Consider the following 25,392-nt stretch of genomic DNA (forward strand, 5'->3'; position numbering starts at 1 on the left):
GCATCCTTTGATCCATGTTGACTTGATTTCCTTGAGTAGGCCGATTTTCTATTATTTGAGACATCTCAAAATCATGAGGTATCTTAGCTCCACTATGTGTCATCACTTGTAAGAAATATTATTCATCTCTTCTCATGATTTCCTCAACCAATCTATTAAAATGGGGATCCATAATAGAGTCTTCCACTTCTGCTTAATGTACTGAAATGTTGTCCACATTGTCATTGTGTGTATCATTGATGTTTGTATTATCTAGGTTCTCAACATTCTGAATGTTTCTATAGATGTCCATGTCAGGTAATGTGGTATGATAAGAATTAAAAAAGATATTGTTGTCGTACTCATAGCCACTCATGTTTGCGGACTCTTGAGCTTCTTTAGTTTCTCTCCTAGATTTTTGGGAATGGGTTTCAACCATGAACTAGATCTTGACCAAGATGTGTGACACTAGATGAAAATGGAAAGAGTATGGAAGACTAAGAGTTGGATGGAATGTAAATGAATCTGAGGTGTACTTGTAGTTTCCAAAGTGTAAGACCAAGTATGTATGTAGTAGAGTAGGTGTGACTTCCAAAGAGATGATAGATCTCTTGATGAGGTAAGTTGACCTTGACTCCAAGTAAGACCAAATGAGACCCAAAGGTGATAGACCTTGATGAGGGACCACTTAGCAACATGTATCTCTTGGGTCTTTGTGTTGGTTCGATCACTTTGTGATTATTGCACATACCTCGACCCTTGACATACAAACCAATATTTTAGAATACACCATGGAAGCATTCCTTGTCTACAATATATCTCTCTTTTGCAAAAGGATCACATTATCGCTCTAACCATATATGTCATGATGCGATGTATCCATTTTGCCATATAAAATAAAGCTCTCTATTGCTAAAGGTGCAATTATGAAAGCAAGGTTTCATCATTAGTAATTGTTCCTTGTCTAATATTTTTACTTCTTATTAACATTTTTTTCTCTTTCATCATTTTTTAATCTTTCATCTAACATTCTTCTCTTCTTTCGAGAAATCATTTATTTATTCCATACACAAATAATTTCTCGAGGGGGCATCTTACCTCCATCCCTTAGTTTGCTGGGGCATAATTTTTTTTCAATTTTCTTTGAAACAATGCTTTGAATCACATTGTCTCAAAGAGTGGCAAAATGTAGACACTAAAAATCAATATCACAATAGAGAAACAAAATAGATCGATAAGAATAAATTGTATTCTAATCAAGATGAAAATACTGATCAACTAGATCATAAAAAATTACATACAATGTAGATGGGCCTGCTTACAAAGGCAAGGCTAAGAGACAAGAGAGCACACAATGATGACATGTGGCTCAATGAGATGCAAGGGTAGGTAAGGGTAGGTAGGAGAAATAGTAAAAGTATTCCACATGAGGTGGATCACCCATCGAAGGTGGAATTATCACTCCACAATAATTGGATATGATAAAGTAATAGAAACACTACACCATAAAAGGTGAAATTTCTCCTACATACACACTCCCAATTTATGCACATCTCCCTAAGTGTCTCATATGCAAACTGCAATGTGGTGCATGTACCTAAGTAAACTTAAGTAAAGTGTGATTATATCCAACATGAATAAATAATTACACCAACACTCAAAGAGGGGCAAAATGTACACACTAAAAATCAATATCACTTGCGTTCTTTATTTTTAATGTAATCACACATATAAACTTCATTATTCGTGCAATCCTGTCTTGTTTCATCTTTTCTATTTTTTATTTGGATCATTTCATTTCCTTCCCATCTCGATTTTGGGGTTTTCTTTTACCCTTAACGTCATCCCCTTTGCATCAAATCTTTCCCTTTTCATTTTTGCGGTTTCAGTTTGCCTAATTTTGTCCCGATTAGGGTTTTTTGCTCTTGATCCAGTGTTGCTGCTTCACATTTTCCATTTTCTTTCTAGATTGTTTCATTTTATTTCCATTTCAAGTATGAGATTTCATTTTATCCTCAACTTCATCCCCTTGGTGCCAATTTGTTCCCCTCTCGATTCGGTGATGTCAGTTTTTGACCTAAACCCCTGTATCGATTAAGGGTTTTTTGCTTCTTTTTGGTCTTGCCGCTTCCCACTTTCCATTTTCAATCCCGTTGTCTTCATTTTATCCCTATTCCTATTTTATGATTCCATTTTGACCTCTTCTCTAGCTCCATGGTGTCACATTCATCCCTTTTCGCCTGTTGATCCGCTTTGACCCGATTTATCTGCTGCTACTCGATTTTACTCGGTTTGACCTAATTTTCCTATTTTTTCTCAAATCTTTCCATTTTATGTCCGAACCTTCCCAATTTTTTCCAATTTCACCCATTTTGACCAAAAATTGACTTTGTTTGACCAGATTGAGGTCTCTGGATATTAGTTTGATTAATTTGCCCTATTAGATTTAATTAATTAAATCTATTTTTAACTAATTATTCTCCCCAATCTTTTAATATTCCATTATTTAATCAAATCCCCTTCTAATATTAATTAAACAATAATTAATTATTTAAATAATTTCGATTCATTCCCTTTAATTAAATGATTTTAATTATTTTATTAAAGGTTCATTTTTTAATGCCCTATAGTTGAATACTTTATTTAAATTATTCAATTAGCTAATAATACCATAAAAATTAAATAAATATCTTTATTTAGTTAATTTTTTAATTATCTTCTCATAGGAGGATAATATCTTCCATTTTATTTCTTAATTGCCTAATATCCTCTTTGATTTTAAAAAATCTATCATTTTAGAAATATCTCATTCATTTTAATTTTTAATTAAAAAAAGAGGTATGCATCCTCGAAAACTTCATTTTTTTTTCTCATCACCTTCATCCTTCCTCAAATGGTAGCTTTGTCATGCTCTCAATCTAGTCTGTTCATCTGATCAAAAAATCTTTTGATCTCGTCTGTTTGCCAAGTCTCTGGTTTTCTATAAATTGGGACTCCCCTTTCAATCAAATCATCTAACTTTCATGCAATCTTATTATGTCAAAATAGCTTAGAGATCTAACTTCTAGCATTGTCATTCTGTTGAATTTTCAAGTAATCATTTAGCTTAAGCACTGTAATTTTGTTGAAATAATCATCCATTTTAGCAATCAACCTTGCATAATCACACATTCCTAGTATATCTCGAGCACCACTCCTTTGCTTTCATATGTTTTGTGCACCTGACATACAAGAGAGCAACATAACATCATTAGAGATGAAAGGAAGAAAAATGGGGCTTCATTGAAGATTCACAGTTTGCATCATGTTTTAAACAATGTTTCCATTTTAATGGTCCCATTGGCTGGATTAGGAAGGATTTACATGTTATTTAAGTTTGTGATTAGCTTAGATCAATTTCATGTTTTGGTTTTCTAAATGTTTTCGAAATCCTTTTCCTTGTTTACAATATCAAATATATTTCAACAAAAGGAATCATAAACCAACCATTCAACTCTCCTATTAGACTTTTAGTTGAACGTATTCATGTTTCCAATGATAAATGCTATGGAGATTTGAAATCTTAGTTTATGTTCCTAGGCTAAGATCTCATTTCTCCACATATTAGCTAACCAAATAAATACATTCAATTAACAAACAATTGACCTAAATAAAATGAATTGAGACTAATAATTGAAAATTTTAAAATTGAATGTAGAAAATTACACTAATTAATTATAATTTTATTGCAAAAATCTATATTTAAGTATTAAAACACATTTTCCAAGATGCTAAAATTTTACTATATTTATTGACCTATTCATGTTCTTCTTAATTAGATTCCAAAAATTTGACTTTTTATATGTGAACAAAATAATCTAGAATAACAAGCAATCACATAATAACTTAAGATGATGTGTTATTCCTTTATAAGTTGAAATAGATGTGCTAAAAGATCTAGAAGTTTAAAGAAAAGTACAACTTTTTGTTTTGAAATTGTCAAAAACATTAACATAAAAAAAGCCTACAAATATCTTCTATATTATTAAAGATCAAATTTTGTATCAGGTGGAAATAACAAAATCACTTTATCGAAAACATAATCATACATGATAATATCTTAATAAAAAACTGATCCCTATACCTTTGACCGTATTTTTAATTAAGAATAATAATAATAAAAAATGCCTGCATAGACTATTCAAACAATGTAATCTTAAAAATTGACAATTAAACTATTAAAACGACAAATGCCTTAAATTCATGGCGCGTGCTTCTTGTGTGAATTGGACATATGAAATCAATTCAATTCACTCTTCCAACATGTTCCGCCTGCCGAACAATATTTTACAGTAGTCCAAGAATTTCGGAGCCTCGAATTCCGGAGCGTACGTCTATTTCGTCGGATTCATGCGTGTACTGTAATCCATTGGAAAGCATTGAACAAGTTTGTGTTGGTGGATCTGAGCTTAACATGCGCACCACTTAACAGGCGCTTTCTTGGGCAATCACAAACATTGAGCTTTGCACTCCAGTTTGCTTCAAATTACTATCACTAATAGCGCATGAACAAGCCCTTACAGAACAAGATCGCCTCCAGTAAAGTAAAACAAACACAATCGCAAAGGCTGTTGACGTTCAAATCTTTGCTGCTGTGAAATGGTGAACAAATTGCACAGGAGGGAAGCGTGTTGAAGGAAGGAGGTACGATGGCTGCAGGGGAAGGTCAAGTGCAAGACCAAGAACAAGGCAGGGCTCCTGCAACTGCATCAGATTACGGCGACGAAGCGCATCTGTTGAAGCCCCAATCGCAGCGAAGTGATTTAGATCTCAACAACTTGGATGGTGCACGGTCACCTCCAAAGTCTTTCGTCATAATTTTGACTCTGGTTGCTGGCATAGGCGGATTTCTCTTCGGATATGATACTGGTTTGTCTTTGCCTTTTCAGATCTTGTTAATTTAGTCTCAAACTCATTGCCTTCTCTGTTGCAACCCATACAAAATGTGTCTAAACTAGGGTAATGTTTGTGCGATTGAGGTGAAATATTGTAAAATCTCCTGCGAGTTGAGTCTTGAGGATAACGCGTTGCGCTGATCTCAGATTTAACTGATTATTTCTATGACCTTTTTAATGACCCAAAAGTAGCTATATTTAGCCTCGTCGACGTTAAAATAATTTCTTTCGTTCTTTCAATGTGTTAGGGGAAACCCTATTTCTTGGCGGGTAGAGAGTCGATCCCCCATAGATTACAAGCGAGAAGCAAACCTGTACTAAGTGGCCACCTTTGATAAAATTTCACCAATTTTCCACTAGACCACAGCTCAAGAAACGATCTATCCGTTTACATCTCTCCGTACATTGCATAATAGTTCAGATGCATTCCACTCTATCTGAAGTGGATCTGTACGGCTCCGTATGTGCAAATTATTTGTTGTAAGATGCTCCCATTTTGATGCACACGGTTGCTTTTGCGAAATTGTGGAAAGATTTATCTAAGGTAATGTGACATTTTATGATCTGGCACAAGTATGTGCCAAAATTTTGTGAAATTTTATGATTTGGCAGAAGTACGTTAAATATTGGAAGCACAGAATTAGAAGAATAGCTAAATTGTGGAAAGTTTTAGCTGAATGGTTTGAAAGTGAGTTCAAATTATCTGTTAACTATACCCAAAATTGCAAATGTGACAAAAAGAAGGTGAGCCGTTGTTTATTTCATTCTAATTAACTTGTTTTCTATTTAATGTTGAGTAGTTTGAAAGTAATATGTACACCAAATAGTTAAAACATTAAACTGTCCAACAATTTTTAGCAGATCTGAGTGCTCTATGGAGGGTTTAATTGTAAAATATAGCCCAGAATTTCTGGCAGATCTGTATATTATATGGGAGATTTGGATACAAATCTGACCTCTTAAGATAAGTTAAGTTTTTGGAGGCAGCATGATATTTTCCTTAACATGCATATTTTTAGCTGGTAACAAACTTAGGTAATAATAGACTATACTACTGTTCGTTCCAAGATGAAGGTGATGTCTGTTTGGAGGGACCATTTTTCTTTAAATGAATTACCTTACGGTAATAGAATGTTGAGATTAGACTAGACAGTCTAATCCTTGAAATACATTGCTGAACACTTTAACTAAGGGTAAAAAGTATAGATCCTTAGCAGGTTCTTTTCTGAAATGGGCAATCATTGTTATAACTTCGGTTCATAAGTTAGAAGAAGCCAATAAACTTCAATGGAATGCCACAGGATAGTGAAAGAGACAATTGAATTGGAGTACAACTTGAGTTAGTAAGATGGCTACTCAATTCAAAGCCAGCGTTTTCCCAGGTAAATGTCAATACAAGTATGTCCAATAGACAAAACAGGAATTCAGTCTATCATGATGTTTCGGAATAAGGTTTATAGCTTTTCATATATTATATATAGTAATTATTCATGCATATTAATCATTCATGCTTGATTTTGCTTGACCCATTTGATAGCCCACTTGATGATGTATTAATTTTTCCTAACTCGTAAACTGGCAAACACATTAATTGGGGACACATAAAATTTAGTCAGATAAAACTATTTTTGAACATATTGGAAATGGTCCCAAGTTCTGCTCTGTATGCTTAATAATACAAATATGAGTTTTTAAAGATATCTTTCGAGTCCTTTTGGCCATCTTATTTCAATGGAAGGTTTATATATAGAAGGATTTTAAGAATCTTCATTAATACATGCTGTTAATAGGTTTATACCATAGATTAGTTAAGCAGTTCTTCACTGTAGCTTGATTCTTTTTTGGCTTTACCAGGAATGATATGCCTTTTGTTGGTTTGTTGAGGTCTAGTGAGCCTTGGAAAGATTTGAAGATGCCCTTTTCTCTGTTCACATGTTGACCACCTCTGATCTTTTCAAGCTCAATGATTCCATTAGATCTGGGCTCAGTGAGTACATTCAATGGTTGATTATGTCATTGCTTTTGAAAAAAATGAAAGATGAATGAGATAGAGAAACACATATCAACATACAATAAAGTCTAAAGAACGTTGGCTAAATTGTATGCAGTGACCAAATGGTATTAGTTTCTCCTAGGGAGCAAGTTCTTTACTAGGGCTAGAGTAGCCGGAAACTCCTTTATCCCTCCCCAGGCACGCGTATCCCCGTATCCGATACAGACCGGATGCACATCAACTCCTGTACCCACATGTGCCCAAAAAACCTTGATTTCCATCCATGCTAGATACTACGTGATTTGATTTTTTGAAAATTTGACGGAAATCTTGCTAAATTAAATTTTTGAAAACTTCATTCATGGATTTTAAAAAAAAAAAATTGGTATAAACAAAACTTAAACCCAATGAGAAAGACAAATGAAATGTTTTTCTATTTCAGTAACCCATTTTTTGGGTTATCTTCCAATGCAACTCTTTTTGCATATTGTAAAACGTTAAATCAACTTATCATTATTTATGTAGCAATTATGTGTCTATATTGCTTTTGAAGTAATGAAAATCTCCTCCAATAACTTGGAAAATTGTGTTAAATATATGTGTATGTGTTGTTTTTATGAATGGCGTATCCAGCCATATCCATATTGGGGGTCCTAAAAAATGGCTGTATCCGTATTTGTATCCATATCCGTTATATTCTTGCTCAGGCAAGAGATTACCAATGAAAATAATGGGAAGGCTTATCCAACTAGAAATTATATCATCCTCAAATTTCATATCTACTTCAGGAATCAGTTCATTTTTTTGAAAGGCCCTCAAGCATGGGCAGGTATCCTTCACTGCTAGGCATCAAAGATTCTAGAAAACCTATAGGGATATAACTAGTTTCAACTAGCATAACATGAAGCCTGACAATGTGATGTTCATAGTGGAGTGTAGTACTTGTCAGCACAACAAACTGAAAAGATTTCTGTTTCCAGGTCTTCTTCAATCAAATGCCGTTTCAAAGCAGAATTGGGAAGTGGTATTTATTTCAAGCCTGCTAGCATCATTCTTTGTTGTGTTTGACCAGTTAACCAAATATGCTTGTTAAGAACATTAGGTTTTTACAGAGACCATGGAATTCAGAGAACACAGGTTATGGCAAAAAACGTGTAGAAGATAACATGCATAACTAGTTTCAATTAGCATAATGTGAACATTACAATGTTAAGTGTAGCACATGCCAGCACAACAAACTGGAAAGATTTCCTTTTCCATTAACCAAATATTCTTTATTAAGAACATGAGGTTTTTGCAAAGACCATGGAATTCAGAAAACACATGTTATGGGAAAAAATGTAGAAGATAACATGCAGAACTGCTTTCAGTTAGCATAACATCGAACCTGACAATGTGATGTTCATAGTTAAGTGTAGCACATGCGTGCACAACAAACTGGAAAGATTTCCTTTTCGAGATCTCTTTCAATCAAATGCCATTTCAATGCAGAAGCGGGAAATTGTATAAGGCAAACACCAAATGTTTGTTGTGGTTGAATAGTTAAACAAATATGCTCATTAAGAACATATGATTTTCTCAGAGAAGTGAACACGGATTATGAAAAAAAATGTGTAGAAGTTTTTTATCAAAGCTTTTTGGATTTTAAAATTTTTTTGACACAGTTTTTCCTAACTCTTTGTTCCCATAAACATCCTTATTTCATTTCTTTGACTGAGTTTGAATTTATTTCTTTTGAAGTTGGCGAGCTCTTGTTCTGGCACATTAATAAACTGATGAGCTCCCTCACCACATCCTCTGTGATAGGGACTACGAGTTTCAGATTATTTTTTTTGGGAAGAACTGTTTACCCTTAGTGGATGGGTGGCCAAAGAAAGGTGGTAAATAAGAGAAATAAACAGATAAATGGTCTGAATGGTTGTGTTTTGCAGAATTTTAGTATAGTGTTATGTATAACTTAGTGATAAATATGACCTCCTTTTGGGTATTATATGATTGTGACTTCAATTGCTCAGAGATATGGTGCTTTGAATGACAAGGTAGTTTAACAACATACAAGAGATTTAAAATAAAATTATTCATGCTGAAGGACAATTTGATAGTGAGTACAAACAGAATGAGACAACAAGTAGATCAATGCAGGACCGAAATCATCTGAGTTAAGGAATATGGTATTTATTAGCTTGCAACCGTACAAACAGGAAAGATTGAAACAGTAGGGAAAACATAAATGGCAACCAAGATATTTTTAGCATCTACTGTAGCCTATACACAAAATGACAAAAAGGAAAATCCATGATACAAGGGTGTTAAAGAATTGATCGTTTTCATTTACGTGCTTAAACTTGCTTCCTAGGGCCTTAACATTGTGAGGACTAGAATTGAGTTCCATTTGTTTGAAATATGAAAGTTCAAGTGATGCTGTTTCTGAAGTTCTTTGCTCTATAAGATTCTTTTTTTGTTAGAGAGCTTAGTCATGTTTTTGAGCTTAATCCAAAACTTGAATTCTGTATCTTGACGCATGAATTTTTAATTCCCTTTACATATCTGTTATTGTGATTATTGTTATCTTACAAGTCCAAATAAATCTATCAATTTACTTTGGCAGCTAACCCGTGGAAAGCTTATCATTATTTGTTGTAAACTTCATAAATTTATAAGTAGTTTTTGTTTTTGATGTTAGAAACAGTGGCAGGTTTAGATGAGTTCTTTATTTGCTTGTGACCCCTACTAACATCATTTTGCTGCTTATTTGAACCGATCTCTGTAACTTTTACTATAATACAAAAACGTATTACAATACTTTACAATGGGATTTGCATTTATGAAATTTAAGACACGCAGAATAAAATCCTTACCTAAGAGTCCACTTAAATGTATCTCTCGACCACAAATAGGTGAATAATTTGTTTTGAATATAGATTTAAATATACACTAATTTGGAAATGTGAAAAGGACAAGCTAGTGACAAAAACATGAGTAGTGGATCATTTTAAAACCCCTTATTTGAAGATTACTTACACGATTGTGTTGATGACAACTAGGAGTGATTTCTGGTGCTCTTCTTTATATTCGTGAAGATTTTGAATCTGTTGAGAAGAGCACAGTACTTCAGGTGAATTCCACATCATAATTCCATGCAACACTAAATTATCATCTGATCTTTTCTTCACGATGGGTAGGATCTTAAAGCTTTAAATGGCTTTTAATATATGTCGTCTGACAGGGTGGTCATACATGAACAGGAGACCATTGTGAGCACAGCTATAGGTGGAGCTGCCTTGGGAGCAGCTTTGGGTGGTAAAACTTGTGATCGTTTTGGAAGGAAAACAAGCATGCTCATTGCCGACACAGTTTTTCTATTGGGCTCCCTTCTTATGGCTCTGGCACCATCTCCATCAATATTAATTGGTGGAAGAATGATGGTTGGTCTTGGCATTGGTATTGCTTCAATGGCAGCACCCTTGTATATTGCAGAAACTTCACCATCTGATATCCGAGGAGCACTTGTTAGTGTAAATACTCTTATGGTTACAACTGGTCAGTTTGTCTCCTATGTCGTCAATTATTCTTTCACTCAGGTACTTTTTATTCTTTATATAGATGATATATTGCTGTTAATGAAAAGTAGAAGGATATGTGTAACTAATGAAGTGTTGATAAATAATATCTATTAGTGGGATGCCTGAGGGCAGTGTGTTTGGTTAATAGATTACAGGTAAACATTACTTACTACAAATGCAACAGTTGAATCATATAAACTCATTTCTCTTGTGCAGATGATAATGATATAAACATTAATGCATTGATAGATCCATTAAGCCTTTATGAACTTTACATTAATATTTACCTTAAGAGCATGAATCTTTCATTTGACTTATTCATATGCTAGATTACTATTTCAATCAGTATGTATTACTTCAGTTAATTTCCATTTCACAAGCAGTTAAATTGAGCTGTGGTTGTGGAAGTTAAGATTCTTTAAAAATCCCTTGAACATTGCTATGCATGGGAACAAAAATTGTCCTTACTTTTGAAAATTTGTGCTACATAATTGTACCTAATTTATTGCGACTTTTGTCACATCCATTAGTCATAGAAGGAACGCATAAATTGTAATAGATTATTTGGTGCCACATTCATTCATCTACCAATGAAGATGAAACTTTATAACTTAATCTTATTTATTGGGGCAGTGAATGACCTGCCATAACATCATATAACTAACACAGTAGTATTAGGTTCAGCTCTAGTCTGTCTTTCTGCTACATGATGATAAACACCATTCATAACTTTTTTTAAATGATCATCAAGCAACATAAAGTGCTAAGCTTACAATTTGTGTGTCTATGGGCCATAGGGTGGGCACGTCACCAAAGGCCACAATCATAAAAAAATAATTCTGAAGCTTAGATACATCATTACATTCAGTTTGCAACAAAACAAATTACAAGGTGACTGACAAAAATCAACCAAATTGGCCATTTGCATGGACACATAACATGGGTTGGCAAACAGAAGAGTGGCATATCTCAAAGTCAAGCTCAAATTGCATGTTTGAGGAAGATGTGCCAGCATCATCACCACTAGTAGAGCCGTATGGGCCATCCATCACCTTGTTCACCAGCATCTGCATCTGCAACAATCATCACACCTCATGATGCCCCTTGTCTTGGCCTTGACCTCTACCATTATGCACAATAATATCCATATAAATTAGTGGGCTCGTGTGGTCCTCACCTCAACATTGAAGCTGGCCTTCCTTTACCCCACTTCACCTAATTTTTCATTGTAGGATAAAAAACTCTAGGAGACATACTTTCCTTTATATCTATTTGCAGCAGAGCACCCGGTGATATCTTTGGACCATTCAACAATTCCTTGACATTGGTAGGTTCTCTTCCTTGCTAGAGAGAAGGCTAAGTGTTGGAATCCAATAACACTGAGAGGGGGGGTGAATCAGTGTTATACCAGAATGATCAATTTTAGCCTTATTAAAAGATGCATACACCAACCGGTATACCGGTAAATACAGAATTGAAAGAAGTAAAACAACCAATAAGCTAATCACATAAATGAGAATCATAACACACAGATTTATATGTGGAAAACCTCAAAGAGGAAAAACCACGGTGGGATTTGTGACCCACAATATCAATCCACTGGCCATATGAAGAGATATTATAAAATATAAGGGGCTTGCACTTGCAGGAAGACTTACAGCCTAGAGCACACTGCTCAATCACAAAAGGAGCCTCACTGATTACATATAAATCCAGACTACAATCTGGAGAAGTGTTGAACTGCTAAGATAACATCTTCTATGTCAGAATACAGTTCCGGTTTAAGCTCTGTCTGTTCCGGTCACCCTAAACCCTTTACCGGAATAACCCTTTACATAAATATCCTCACATACATAATCTCTCTGATGTATTTCGCATTATATCATATTCGCATATCCATAATCTCCCATGTCAAAAATGATCTAATCCAACTGACCTATATACCCTATACAACTTATCATGCCTTATGTCGGTTTACAAAGATTTTTACAATATCAAATTACATGTCGGCTAGATAACATGAATGCATAAATATTAAGAACAATTGCCGATGCCGGATCCAAGAGATGTTGGCCTCCAATACTGATAACCATATTCTAAACCATGTCGGCCTGCATTGCCGGTAACCAAAGTAATCCTTCTGTCCTGCTGGTGCTGATGCCAGTGTAGTGTCTGTGAAGTGCTTGCTGGTACACAACTGAACCAAAACATGAAGCAGGAATAAGATACCATGTTGCCATCAATGACAACATAGTGAAACCAACCAATTGAGTGTCAATTGCCAACAATCTCCCCCTTTGGCATTGATGGCAACACTCATGTGAAAAATGGTCAAGGTTTCATCTGCCGGTTCCATCTTGCCTGCTCCCCATGAGCTGAATATTCATTAATGCAAAATACTCCACATCTCCATATCTCCATAACTCCATAACTCCCCCTAATGTATACAACTCCTTCTATTCTTTTTCACATCTATATCACTCCCCCTTTGACATCAATGCCATCAAAAATTCTAAAGGAATGTCAAAGATCCAAAAAAACTGTACAATGAATATCCCAAAAATATCTTATTGGAGCTTAACAAATTTCAAAATTTCCGGATAAGCCTTCTCCAATAGCTCAAGATAAGTATCCCAACCAATTTTCAATGTGCCGGAAATAGATACAAGTCCACTTAATATATTTGCAAATGACTCTTTCTTATTTACCTCTGCCGATGTGGGCTTTCCCATCATATCCATACATTCTTTCTTTATGTACATTGAGTGAATCTAACCGGGGACTCACCAAGCCTTTCAGACTTCAGGTTCTTCTTATAATTGTGTCTCTTTCCTTCTCAAGAACAGAAATTTGTTTTTCCAAAATCAAAATTTGACCATCAATGGATGTAGTCAATGAAGTCAATCCATCAAAAGAATTAGCTATATTTGTAATTTTCTCCTGAAATTCTTTTATCTTCTTATCCACATTAGCTGTAAGTATATTAGTGTTACAACATAACCTATAAATATTGGTACATTGCTTCAAGGAATTTTCGATCAGTTTTAGCTTCTCATCAATCTTCTTCTTCTCAGATTCAATCACCTGATCAAATGCAACTCTCTTAGCCTGAGTGAACCTCTCCAATGCATGCCGGTTTGAAATCTGCTGTAAGGATTGAAAATCCTTTGAAATATGCTCAGGAATTGTCTTAAGCTTGCCGGATGGGTTCGCTTCATTGTCAATCTCGCACTCTGGGACTAGTCTGTGTAAAATAGTGATTGATTGATCCATAATCCCTTTGTCTGTAGATCCCTCCTTCATTAGTTTTTGTGCTGCCATCATCATGAGTTCAGTAGGACTCATCTCTATTATGTTTTTCTTTACAACCTGCGAGGTGTCAATTGATGACAATGATGGACCAACTACTAGTTTCCCCTTTCTTCTCCTCTGATGATTTAGCCTTTATAACCTCACTTGCATCGGTGGCTTCACCACTTGGTGGTGTCTTTGTAACTACCGGTTTTTCTGTAGGAATTGTAACCTCAACCTGTAACCTCAACCTCTACCAAGGGCTAGATTTCCACTATCTTAATGTTCTTTAAAATTGAGGGTGAAGTACCCATAATCTCTTTTCCCTTTCCTTCAACCGGGGTGTCTACAGTGTTCATCTTTGAATCCAGTGAAGTAAAGAATCCTCTGTTTTCTCCAAAGAACTTAACCCATGCTTTTTGAGTTTCTTTTATTATCTCATTTACCCTTCCTAGCATCAGACTGGTTATTCTATGTTTTCTATTAAAGACTTTTCTATCTGCCACCTCAAGTGTCCTTTCCATTTCCTCTGGAGCAATAGTAACACAAACAGATAATAACTCTTGAATTTTAATGTGCTTGTCTTCTTGCATTGCAGACAGTCTCCTAGCATCTAACATATTATACAGTTCTGCTGGTATTTGATTTTCAATTTTTATTAAGGCTTTCTTATAAATATCTAAGTATAATAAGACTGCTTCCTCTACCTCACTTTGTTCATCATCCTCTAAATGATCATAGTAAAACTATACATTCTTTAACATGCCATCCTTAGTGATTTCATCTACTAATTTTGCACAAGTTTTAGGTGGAACATAATGCAAGTATTGTCATTGATGTCAAATTAATTGAAAGCAGGAAGCATCTAAAATGACATCACAGAAAGAATGAAAGTATCTAAAATATATCTTAGAGCCGGGTGTTGGTTTGGAAGTTTCCTAGCAAATCAGCACGATGAAGCAGAAGATTACAGTGAGCATGGTTCGTATCTATATCATTATCTGAAGGCAAAAATAGAAATCAAATGAAAACTATTAATGGGAAGACTTTATAAATAATCCGATATATTTATTACCCGATATATAATATGGAAAGACTTTATAATTATCGGCAAATATATTAATATAGCGGCAAGTTTATTAAAGCGAAAAATGTTTTGATGGCGGATGTATTAACCAAGTATTTTTTACGACACCTCATGAGCGTTAATATATTGAACAATATTATCAGCGACACACTTTAAATTAATTAAAGCGGAGATAGATATGGAGCGGCAAAATTAAAAGTGTTGTATAGCGGCTTATATTCATCACATATTATCAACGGTATTAAAACCAAAAATAAATCTCGACAGCAAAAATTATTAAACTTTGTGTTTTGCGGAACGAACTTAATACCGGCTGGGAGAAAATAATATCGTAAATAAATTGCATACCTTATTTTTACAATACATTATCGGGCTTCATTAAGTTCGGTGGTTTGTTTATTATGAAAAGTATTGTCTAAGGTATAGTGGCATAAGAGTTTATTAATATAAACAAAAGTGTTTGGCAAACAAATACTCCCGTAAAAAGTTTATTAATAGAATTTAACAAAAAGAAGTTATTGAAATATTGAAGGATATGACTTTTCAAACTAAAAGTCATGTTGGTTTGCAACCGGTGGAACCAGCGCATATATATATGAATTTTTAAAAATGCTTTGAGAAGGATGTTGATATGCTGGATATATATACTGTGTATAAAACTGTGGATTTTTGAAAGTATACCTACCTCACGTAGGTGAAGTAAGAGGTGTGCAAAGAGAAACATGAACAATCAGTCTTAAAAGAGCATAAGTTTAGAATATAATAGCAGATATATAAACTTAGCACATGCAGATTTGAAATGAAGAGTAAGGCAGATTTATGATCAGCTTACAACAGATTTAAGAAAGGAATTGTGACATATTTGTATGAAGATGTGTATGCAGATTTAAAGAGTGTTACCATTGTCTATCATCCATTGTTACAGCAACATGTTCAAGATGGAAAATTAGATTTGTGAAGAGTGAGTTGGTGCTCACAATTTCAGCAGAGAGAGTTGGTGCTTCCAGTGGGTTGGTGCTCACAAAACAGAGTTTGGGGGTGGGTGCTTCCAGTGGGTTGGTGCTCACAAAACAGAGTTCGGGGGTGGGTGCTTCCAGTGGGTTGGTGCTCACAAAACAGAGTTAGGGAGTTGGTGCTTCCAGTGGGTTGGTGCTCACAAAATTGTAAAAGAACATAAATATATAGCATTCATTTTCAGTGGTTTTCTCCTGCATTGGGTTTCCACTTAAATCTTTGTGTTATTGTGTTCATATGCAAAATTATTTTTAGTGATTGATTCTATCATATAAAATATTGAATTGAAAAGTTTCATTATACTGATTCACCCCCCCCTCTCAGTATAACTGTGTGCTCTTCAATTGGTATCAGAGCTGGTTCCTTCGGAGATAGCCTTACAGCTTGAAGGTAGATCCTCAAAAGAGCACAATGGTAGATAACTATGCAGTTAGAAATCCAATTTTCGATGGGACAAATTATGCATTTTGGAGTATCAAGATGAAAGCCTATCTGAACGCACTTGGTTATGATGTTTGGCAATCCGTGGTAGATGGATACACACCTCCATCAACTCCTCCGACCGATGCAGCAGGAAAGAGGAAAAGTGAGAATAATGCCAAAGCAGAACATGCTCTCCTATGCAGCCTGGCTGATTCTGAATTTACAAAAGTCATGCATTGCAAATCAGCAAAAGAGATATGGAACAAACTGAAAAGTATCTATGAAGGGGATGAAAAGGTAAGAGAGGCCAAGCTTCAATCACTTAGAATGAAATTTGAAAGCCTTAAAATGAAGGAAGATGAAGATATCGCCACCTACTTTTTGCATGTGGATGAAATCGTAAATGCAATCACAACTTTAGGAGAAGAAGTTGAAGACACACCTCTTGTTCGAAAGTTGTTGAGAACATTGACAATGAAATTTGATCCTAAGATATCAGCAATAGAAGAAATGAAGGATTTGAAAACATTAACAAAAGATGAATTGTTTGGAATCCTCACAGCCTATGAAATGAGGAGAGAAGACAAACCATCACAAAAGGAGGTATCTTTTAAAGCATCAAAGAAGAGCAAGAACAAAAATCATACACCAAAAGAGAGTACAAGCAGTGAATCAGATGAGGTTGAAGCTTACTTCATGAGAAAGGTCAAAAAGGGCAAAGGCAAATTCCCTTTCAAATGTTTCAATTGTGGCAAGGTTGGGCATTATGCTTCAAAGTGTCCTCAAAATGAAAGTGATAGTAGTGAAGAGGAGAAGAAAAACTATTCAAAGAAGAAAGGAAAGAAATACTTCAAGAAGAACTACTCAAAACATAAGAAAAGCTTCTACTCTAAGCAAAATTCTAGTTCATTGGAGGAAAGTTCTGAAGATATGTCTAACAGTGATGGAGAAGAGATTCTTTTTATGGCAATGAAAGTCGAAGATGATGAAGATGAGAAGGAAGAAGGACAAGAGGCTATATGTGATGAAGAAGATGTAGATCTTGAAGAAGAGTTACATTATGCATATAAACAAAATGAAAAGCTAAAAGGAAGGGTCTCAAAATATAAGACAAAATTACAAGAATCAAGCAATCTCATTGAAGACTTAAAAATACAATTGGAGGAAGCAAAGAAGAATGAGAAGGAAATAAGGGATCAACTTAAAAGAAAAGAGGAAGGATGCAACAAATTAGAATTAGAAATTGTCTCCTTAAAACAAGACTTGGGGAAACTTAAAAAATTTGAAGATAGCACCAAGAAAATGGATCGACTTCTTAAGGCACAAAGACCTACGTTCATTAAATCAGGTCTAGGACATGAAGAGGATCAAACAACAAATGCTACTAAGTCAAAAACTTTGGATGATTCATGGAAGACAGTAGAAAACAAAAGAAGGAAGAATGATGCTCAAAAATCTCATCCTCCCACAAATATGTTGAAAACATCTCACATAAAGAAATCACATGTAACTAATAATTATTATCCATTCAAAGGACATTGTTTTTCATGCTATAAGTTTGGTCATAAAGCAATTGATTGTATAAGTCATACTAGAAATATTTCTAACTTCACTCCAAAGAAATATAATTCATTTTCTCCTCTAATGAATTATGATGTAATATGTTATGTCACAATTTTGGAGACACAGCCAGATTTTGCCGAACTATCTTCCCTTGTTTACCAAGAAAGGGAGATGTACCTATCAAAAAGGAGGAAACATCTAGAATGACTTGGAAGAAAAAACAACAAGAAGAGAAAGAATCCTTATTTGTTCAAATAGCTCTTCATGCAAAGAACAAGAAGGATAGATGGTATGTAGACAGCGGATGCTCAAGGCACATGACAGGGGACAAAAACAAATTTATCTCTTTTGAACCAGCAGATGAAGGATCAGTAAGGTTTGGTGATAACACAAAAAGAGAAATAAAAGGTAAAGGAACACTTAGTTTAGATAATGGAAAGACTAAAACTGAGAATGTGCTATATGTCAAAGGCTTAAAAGAAAATTTATTAAGTGTTAGCCAGCTTTGTGATCAAGGACATAGTGTGACATTTTTGTCTAAGGGATGTGAGATTAAAAAGAATGGAAGAATCATTGCAAATGCCCATAGAACTGCAAATAATTTATATATTCTAAATGAAATAGATGAAGAAACGTGTAATTTTGTTCAAGAGGATGAAAACTGGCTATGGCACAAAAGGCTAGGCCACCTTAACTTTGACAATCTTGTCAAGATCAGCAAAAAGGAAGCAGTAAGGGATATGCCTAGAATTACAAAACCATCTAATGTCATTTGCAAACAATGCCAATTTGGGAAACAAACTCGAGTAAGTTTTAAATCCAAAGAATACTTGTCTTCAAAGCCTCTAGAGCTGATACATACAGACTTATGGGGACCAACCAAAACAAAAAGTTTGCAAGGGGAAAGGTATTTTATGCTACTCATAGGCGATTACTCCAGGATGACTTGGGTCGTCTTTCTAAAAGAAAAATTTGAAGCTCTTGCAAAATTTAAAGCCTTCAAAGAGTTAGTTGAAAATGAGATGGATGTCAAAATTAAGTGTCCTAGATTAGACCGAGGAGGGGAATTCACTTCAAATGAGTTTGAAGATTTTTGCACAAAACATGGAATAAGAAGATAACTTTCAGTAGCAAGAACTCCACAACAAAATGGAGTTGTTGAAAGGAAGAATAGGATAGTTCAGGAAATGGCAAGAGCTATGTTGAATGAATCAAAGATTGCAGACACTTTTTGGAAAGAAGCAGTTCACACAGCAGTGTACATATTGAATAGAGCGCAAATAAGGGTAAACAACGACAAGACACCATACGAACTATGGAAAGGAAGGGCTGCAACTATTGATTATTTCAGAATTTTTGGCAGCACTTGCTACATTAGAAGAGATGAAGAGGACTTGGGAAAGTTTGATGCCTGGTCAGATGAAGGAATCTTTCTTGGATATTCCACCAGAAGCAAAGCTTATAAATGCTACAATAAAAGACTTCACAAGATAGTTGAAAGTGCTAATGTGAAGATAGATGAAGGAAATCAATTTGAAAAAGCTATAGAAGATCATCCTAAGGAACAAAGTGATGAAGAAGAATTAAAAGAAGAAAGTGAAAATGAGGAACAAGAAAGTTTTGAAACTCCATCAAAAACACCATCAAAGACACCTTTAAAAACACCATCAAAAACTCCATCAAAGTTTGTTCAGAAAAATCATCCATAAAGCTTGGTTATTGGAGAGTTGGATACAAACATTCAGACAAGGAGACTAGCTACCACCACAGAACATGCTCATTTCTGTCTACTTTCTAAGATAGAACCAAAGAGTTTTGATGAAACTAGTGAAGACAAGTATTGGGTAAATGCTATGAATGAGGAGTTGGACCAAATTGAAAGAAATCACATATGGGAGCTTGTTCCAAGACCCTCAAACAAAAATGTCATTGGGACCAAGTGGGTTTTTCGCAATAAAATGAATGAGGATGGCGAAATTACAAGAAATAAGGCAAGGCTTGTGCGTAAGGGTTATGCACAAGTGGAGGGAGTCGATTTTGAAGAAACATTTGCCCCAATTGCCAGATTGGAAGCTATCAGAATGTTTCTAGCTCTTGCAAGTCATAAGGGTTTCAAAGTCTATCAAATGGACGTGAAATCAGCCTTTTTAAATGGCGATTTAGAAGAGGAAGTGTATGTTGAACAGCCCGAACGATTTATCCTGTCAGAAGAGGAAGATTATGTAGGCAGATTAAAGAAGGCACTCTATGGTCTCAAACAAGCCCCTAGAGCATGGTACTCCAGATTAGACAACTACCTCCAAACACAAGGGTTTAAAAGAGGAGCAGCAGACAGTAATTTGTACTTCAAATGTGAAGGTAATCATTTGCTGATTGTAGTTGTTTATGTAGATGATATCATTTTTGGTGGTAGTAAGAATCAAATGTGTGAAGAATTTGCTTCTAACATGCAAAAAGAATTCGAGATGTCTATGCTTGGAGAACTTTCTTTCTTCTTGGGATTGCAGATTTCACAATCAGATGAAGGGATATTTCTCTCACATACTAAGTATGTTAGGGAGATGTTGAAGAAATTCAGAATGGAGGATTGCCATCCTGTCAGTACTCCTATGATCACTGGTTGCAAACTTAGTAAAAATGATGAATCCCCTGATGCGAGTCAGACTCAATATAGATCCATGATTGGAAGTCTCTTATATGTAACAGCTACCAGGCCAGATATAATGCAAGCTGTTGGTGTAGCAGCACGGTATCAAGCATCACCAAAGGAAACACATGTACAGGCAGTTAAAAGAATCTTCAAGTATTTGAAGGGTACAATGAATTTTGGATTGTGGTACCCAAAATGTGATGATTTCACTCTCAAAGCATACACAGATGCTGATTGGGCAGGTGACAAGGATGATAGCAAAAGCACCAGTGGAGGAGCCTTTTTCCTTGGCAACAACCTTGTATCCTAGTTGAGCAAAAAACAAGCTTCAATAGCTCTATCTACCGCAGAGGCAGAGTACATTGTAGTAGCAGCATGTTGTACGCAAGTATTGTGGATGAAACAAACCTTGCAAGATGTTAAGATTGCGTATGATCATCCTATCTCTATCTATTGTGATAATACAAGTGCAATCAGTATGTCAAAGAATCCAGTGATGCACTCCAGGACAAAACACATCCCTATCAAAATTCATTTCTTAAGAGACCAGGTTCTTGAGCAGCAAGTAAAGTTGGAATATGTTCCAACAAAGGAACAGTTAGCAGATATCTTTACAAAGCCTCTTCCAAAAGAGACTTTTGAGTACCTAAGGGATAAATTGGGAGTAATATCACTCTCATCCTCTCAGTAAGCACTTCGTATGAAGCATACATTAAAAAGGGGCAGGTTACAAACAACAGAAAATCCCTTGCCATTGATGTCAAAGGGGGAGAATTTGGAGACAGGGGGAGTGTTGGTTTGAGGGGGAGCAATCTGGATTGTAAGGTTGCCATCAATGACAAAGGGGGAGATTGATGCAAGTATTGTCATTGATGTCAAATTAATTGAAAGCAGGAAGCATCTAAAATGACATCACAGAAAGAATGAAAGTATCTAAAATATATCCTAGAGCCGGGTGTTGGTTTGGAAGTTTCCTGGCAAATCAGCACGATGAAGTAGAAGATTACAGTGAGCATGGTTCGTATCTATATCATTATCTGAAGGCAAAAATAGAAATCAAATGAAAACTATTAATGGGAAGACTTTATAAATAATCCGATATATTTATTACCCGATATATAATATGGAAAGACTTTATAATTATCGGCAAATATATTAATATAGCGGCAAGTTTATTAAAGCGAAAAATGTTTTGATGGCAGATGTATTAACCAAGTATTTTTTACAGCACCTCATGAGCGTTAATATATTGAACAATATTATCGGCGGCACACTTTAAATTAATTAAAGCGGAGATAGATATGGAGCGGCAAAATTAAAAGTGTTGTATAGTGGCTTATATTCATCACATATTATCAACGGTATTAAAACCAAAAATAAATCTCGACAGCAAAAATTATTAAACTTTGTGTTTTGCGGAACGAACTTAATACCGGCTGGGAGAAAATAATATCGTAAATAAATTGCATACCTTATTTTTACAATACATTATCAGGCTTCATTAAGTTCGGTGGTTTGTTTATTATGAAAAGTATTGTCTAAGGTATAGTGGCATAAGAGTTTATTAATATAAACAAAAGTGTTTGGCAAACAAATACTCCCGTAAAAAGTTTATTAATAGGATTTAACAAAAAGAAGTTATTGAAATATTTAAGGATATGACTTTTCAAACTAAAAGTCATGTTGGTTTGCAACTGGTGGAACCAGCACATATATATATGAATTTTTAAAAATGCTTTGAGAAGGATGTTGATATGCTGGATATATATACTGTGTATAAAACTGTGGATTTTTGAAAGTATACCTACCTCACGTAGGTGAAGTAAGAGGTGTGCAAAGAGAAACATGAACAATCAGTCTTAAAAGAGTATAAGTTTTGAATATAATAGCAGATATATAAACTTAGCACATGCAGATTTGAAATGAAGAGTAAGGCAGATTTATGATCAGCTTACAGCAGATTTAAGAAAGGAATTGTGACATATTTGTATGAAGATGTGTATGCAGATTTAAAGAGTGTTACCATTGTCTATCATCCATTGTTACAACAACATGTTCAAGATGGAAAATTAGATTTGTGAAGAGTGAGTTGGTGCTCACAATTTCAGCAGAGAGAGTTGGTGCTTCCAGTGGGTTGGTGCTCACAAAACAGAGTTTGGGGGTTGGTGCTTCCAGGGGGTTGGTGCTCACAAAACAGAGTTCGGGGGTTGGTGCTTCCAGTGGGTTGGTGCTCACAAAACAGAGTTAGGGAGTTGGTGCTCACAAAATTGTAAAAGAACATAAATATATAGCATTCATTTTCAGTGGTTTTCTCCCGCATTGGGTTTCCACTTAAATCTTTGTGTTATTGTGTTCATATGGAAAATTATTTTTAGTGATTGATCTTATCATATAAAATATTGAATTGAAAAGTTTCATTATACTGATTCACTCCCCCCCTCTCAGTATAACTGTGTGCTCTTCAGAACATTACCAGATTGAATAGTTGTATCAGTGTCATCCTTCTTCTTCCTCTTTGCAGTACTGGATGCAGCTGAAGTGGTTACTTCTGGTGCTTGCTTCTATGCCGGTATTTTGAATGTAATCTTCCTAACCTTTGCTTCCTCTGTTTCTTTCTTACAACCCTCTTGAATGCCAACGGTGTGTCATCCTCAGATTCAGACTCTGCTGTAACAGGCTCAATGTGTACTTCTGGATTCTTCCTCTTCCTGCCTTTCTTCGGGACAACATCAATTAATGCTTTGATGTCTTGGGAGACCTTCTCAACAAATTTGCTAGCCTTTCCTTCTTGCTTCTCTCTCTTCTTCCGGTTGAACTCTGTTTCAACCTCGTGTTTTCTGTTGTGCAGTACCACAGGGCTTCTCTGCCTCATCAATAGGTGCATCAATCAACATTTTTGCATAAGCATCAAGAATCTGTGCATCCACCTCATAGCCCATTTCTTCAATCCAAATTTTCCGGGGCTTAACCGCTTCCATAAGTGTTTCATCCTTCTTCACCATGAAGCATATGTCAGTTGAATATTGTTCTACAATATGCTTAGGAACCCTTACCCTAGACTTAATAGATTTCTGGAATGCTTTGAAATATCCCCATACCTTTTTTTCTCTCTGACTGCCTAGAGCAGCAATTGACTGTTTCAATTGTCTCCCTATTGGGATGTCAAATGCCCATTGCTTTTTACCAAAACTGGGTGTATCATTCATGAAAAATAACATCAAGTAGACTATCAAGTTGCCATACCAGAAGGTTCCCATTTTTTCTCCCTTAATCTTTCCTAGGTTTATTAATAACTCATCTAACATCCAACCGCATAGATCCAATTTCACATTTTCTCTCATCATTTTGTATGCAGCAAGAATGCAGGAAGTGGAAATAGAATTCGGTCGGTTTGATTGAGTTTCCTTATACCTGATGATCATGCTACCGAATCTGATGTCCGTGTCGGTAATAGTGCTTGGTCTCATAGATCTCCTGTCAGATGTCGCGCCGGTGGTTTTGTTCACGAAATCATTCGAAACCTTCTTATCTGGATGTTGCCCAACCGATGGTAAACCAGTGATTGCCCGGATGACTTCCTTGGTGATCTTGTAAGGTCTATCTAACCAAATAAACTCCTCATGTACTTTGCTCAAAACATACCTAATTATCTCATCTTCAAATTCCAGGATGTCCAGAATGCCGGTAAACCCTAAGTCTTCAATGTGTTTGTATGCCGGTTTGATCTTTCCAGATTCTCCCATCAGCTCGCTCATATACATGCCCTTTATTTTAGATGGTCCCAAGTCCTCTATGTGACAGTGTATGTATGCCCTAACATCTTCAACATAGACAACTCCCTCCGGAACACGGGAAAATGCTCCAACCGAATTTTCCAGGGTAGCCACATGCGGATACCGTTTGAAAATTGGCTTGGGGCGGTCCTTGACCTCTACTACAGTCGGGTTTGCAACAAAAATAGGAATAGATGATGATCCCACTTCCATGTTTAAAGATAAATAAATTTTGATTGCTCTCGGTGAAAACCTTCAACAAATTCCTCCAGATGCCGATGAAATCACTCAAGAAGAAATCTGATTGCTCTGAAATGCCTGGATCACTCTTAGTCGCTCTTAATCACTCTAAAATCGCTCTAAATGCAAGGTAATCAATAATGAAGTGAATTCGACCTTCTAACCTCTGAGAAAAACCCTAATCTTCTATTGACATAAATGACTGCTGGTGAAAGATACCGGATCTCAAACAGAACATATCCATGCCGGATAAGCATCTCCAATGTCTGGAACATCTCCTAGAACCTCTTCTCGGGGCATATGCAACATCTTCATGAATTTTGCCTACCCCTAAGGCATCTGCCTTAGTTACCAGATGAGCTACCTACCAATGTAGGAGCAACCGCTTCTGCCGGATAAGTAACCGGTGCATTTCCATCTGATGATTGTTCTTCAGTCTTCTTAACCCATCTCTGAGTATGATCTTGCCGGATTTGATCCTCCATTACCAACTGGTGGATTTCTGCTTCTACAGAATTTAGCAATATGTCCAACCTCATTACATGCATAACATGTAACATTGTTCCTTTGAATTGCTTTGCTAAAACCAGTGAAATTGCTTGACATGCACTGATTAGCCATATGTCCAAACTTTCCACATGCATAGCATTTAACATTCATTCTGCAATCTTCTGTCTTATGACCATACTTATTGCATTTAGAACATTTACCGGGAGCAGAAGCAGCGTTCTAATTTGCTCTGTTTCTACATTGTCTAGCCATGTGACCAAATCTATTGCAAACAAAACATCTACCATTCAATTTATAAGCATTAAATTGCCTTACCGGTGTTTTATGGTTTTGATCTTTATTAGCAGTACCGAAACTCTGTCTTTGCTCACA

The 25,392-nt window shown here is 35.6% G+C and overlaps 1 protein-coding gene across 1 annotated transcript in view; it reads left to right on the forward strand.

The window, feature by feature from the left end:
• The first annotated feature begins 4,230 nt into the window (after window positions 1-4,230).
• The window catches only part of LOC131072724 (inositol transporter 1), a 36,330-nt gene continuing 15,168 nt past the window's right edge, over window positions 4,231-25,392 (forward strand). The window contains exons 1-3 of the mRNA XM_058008985.2: window positions 4,231-4,887; window positions 9,951-10,021; window positions 10,152-10,487. Coding sequence (XP_057864968.1) covers window positions 4,668-4,887; window positions 9,951-10,021; window positions 10,152-10,487 — 627 coding nt within the window. The 5' untranslated portion in view covers window positions 4,231-4,667. The remainder of the gene's footprint in view (window positions 4,888-9,950; window positions 10,022-10,151; window positions 10,488-25,392) is intronic.

This window comes from Cryptomeria japonica, chromosome 9, assembly GCF_030272615.1.
Source record: "Cryptomeria japonica chromosome 9, Sugi_1.0, whole genome shotgun sequence".
In the NCBI taxonomy this organism is placed as follows: domain Eukaryota; kingdom Viridiplantae; phylum Streptophyta; class Pinopsida; order Cupressales; family Cupressaceae; genus Cryptomeria; species Cryptomeria japonica.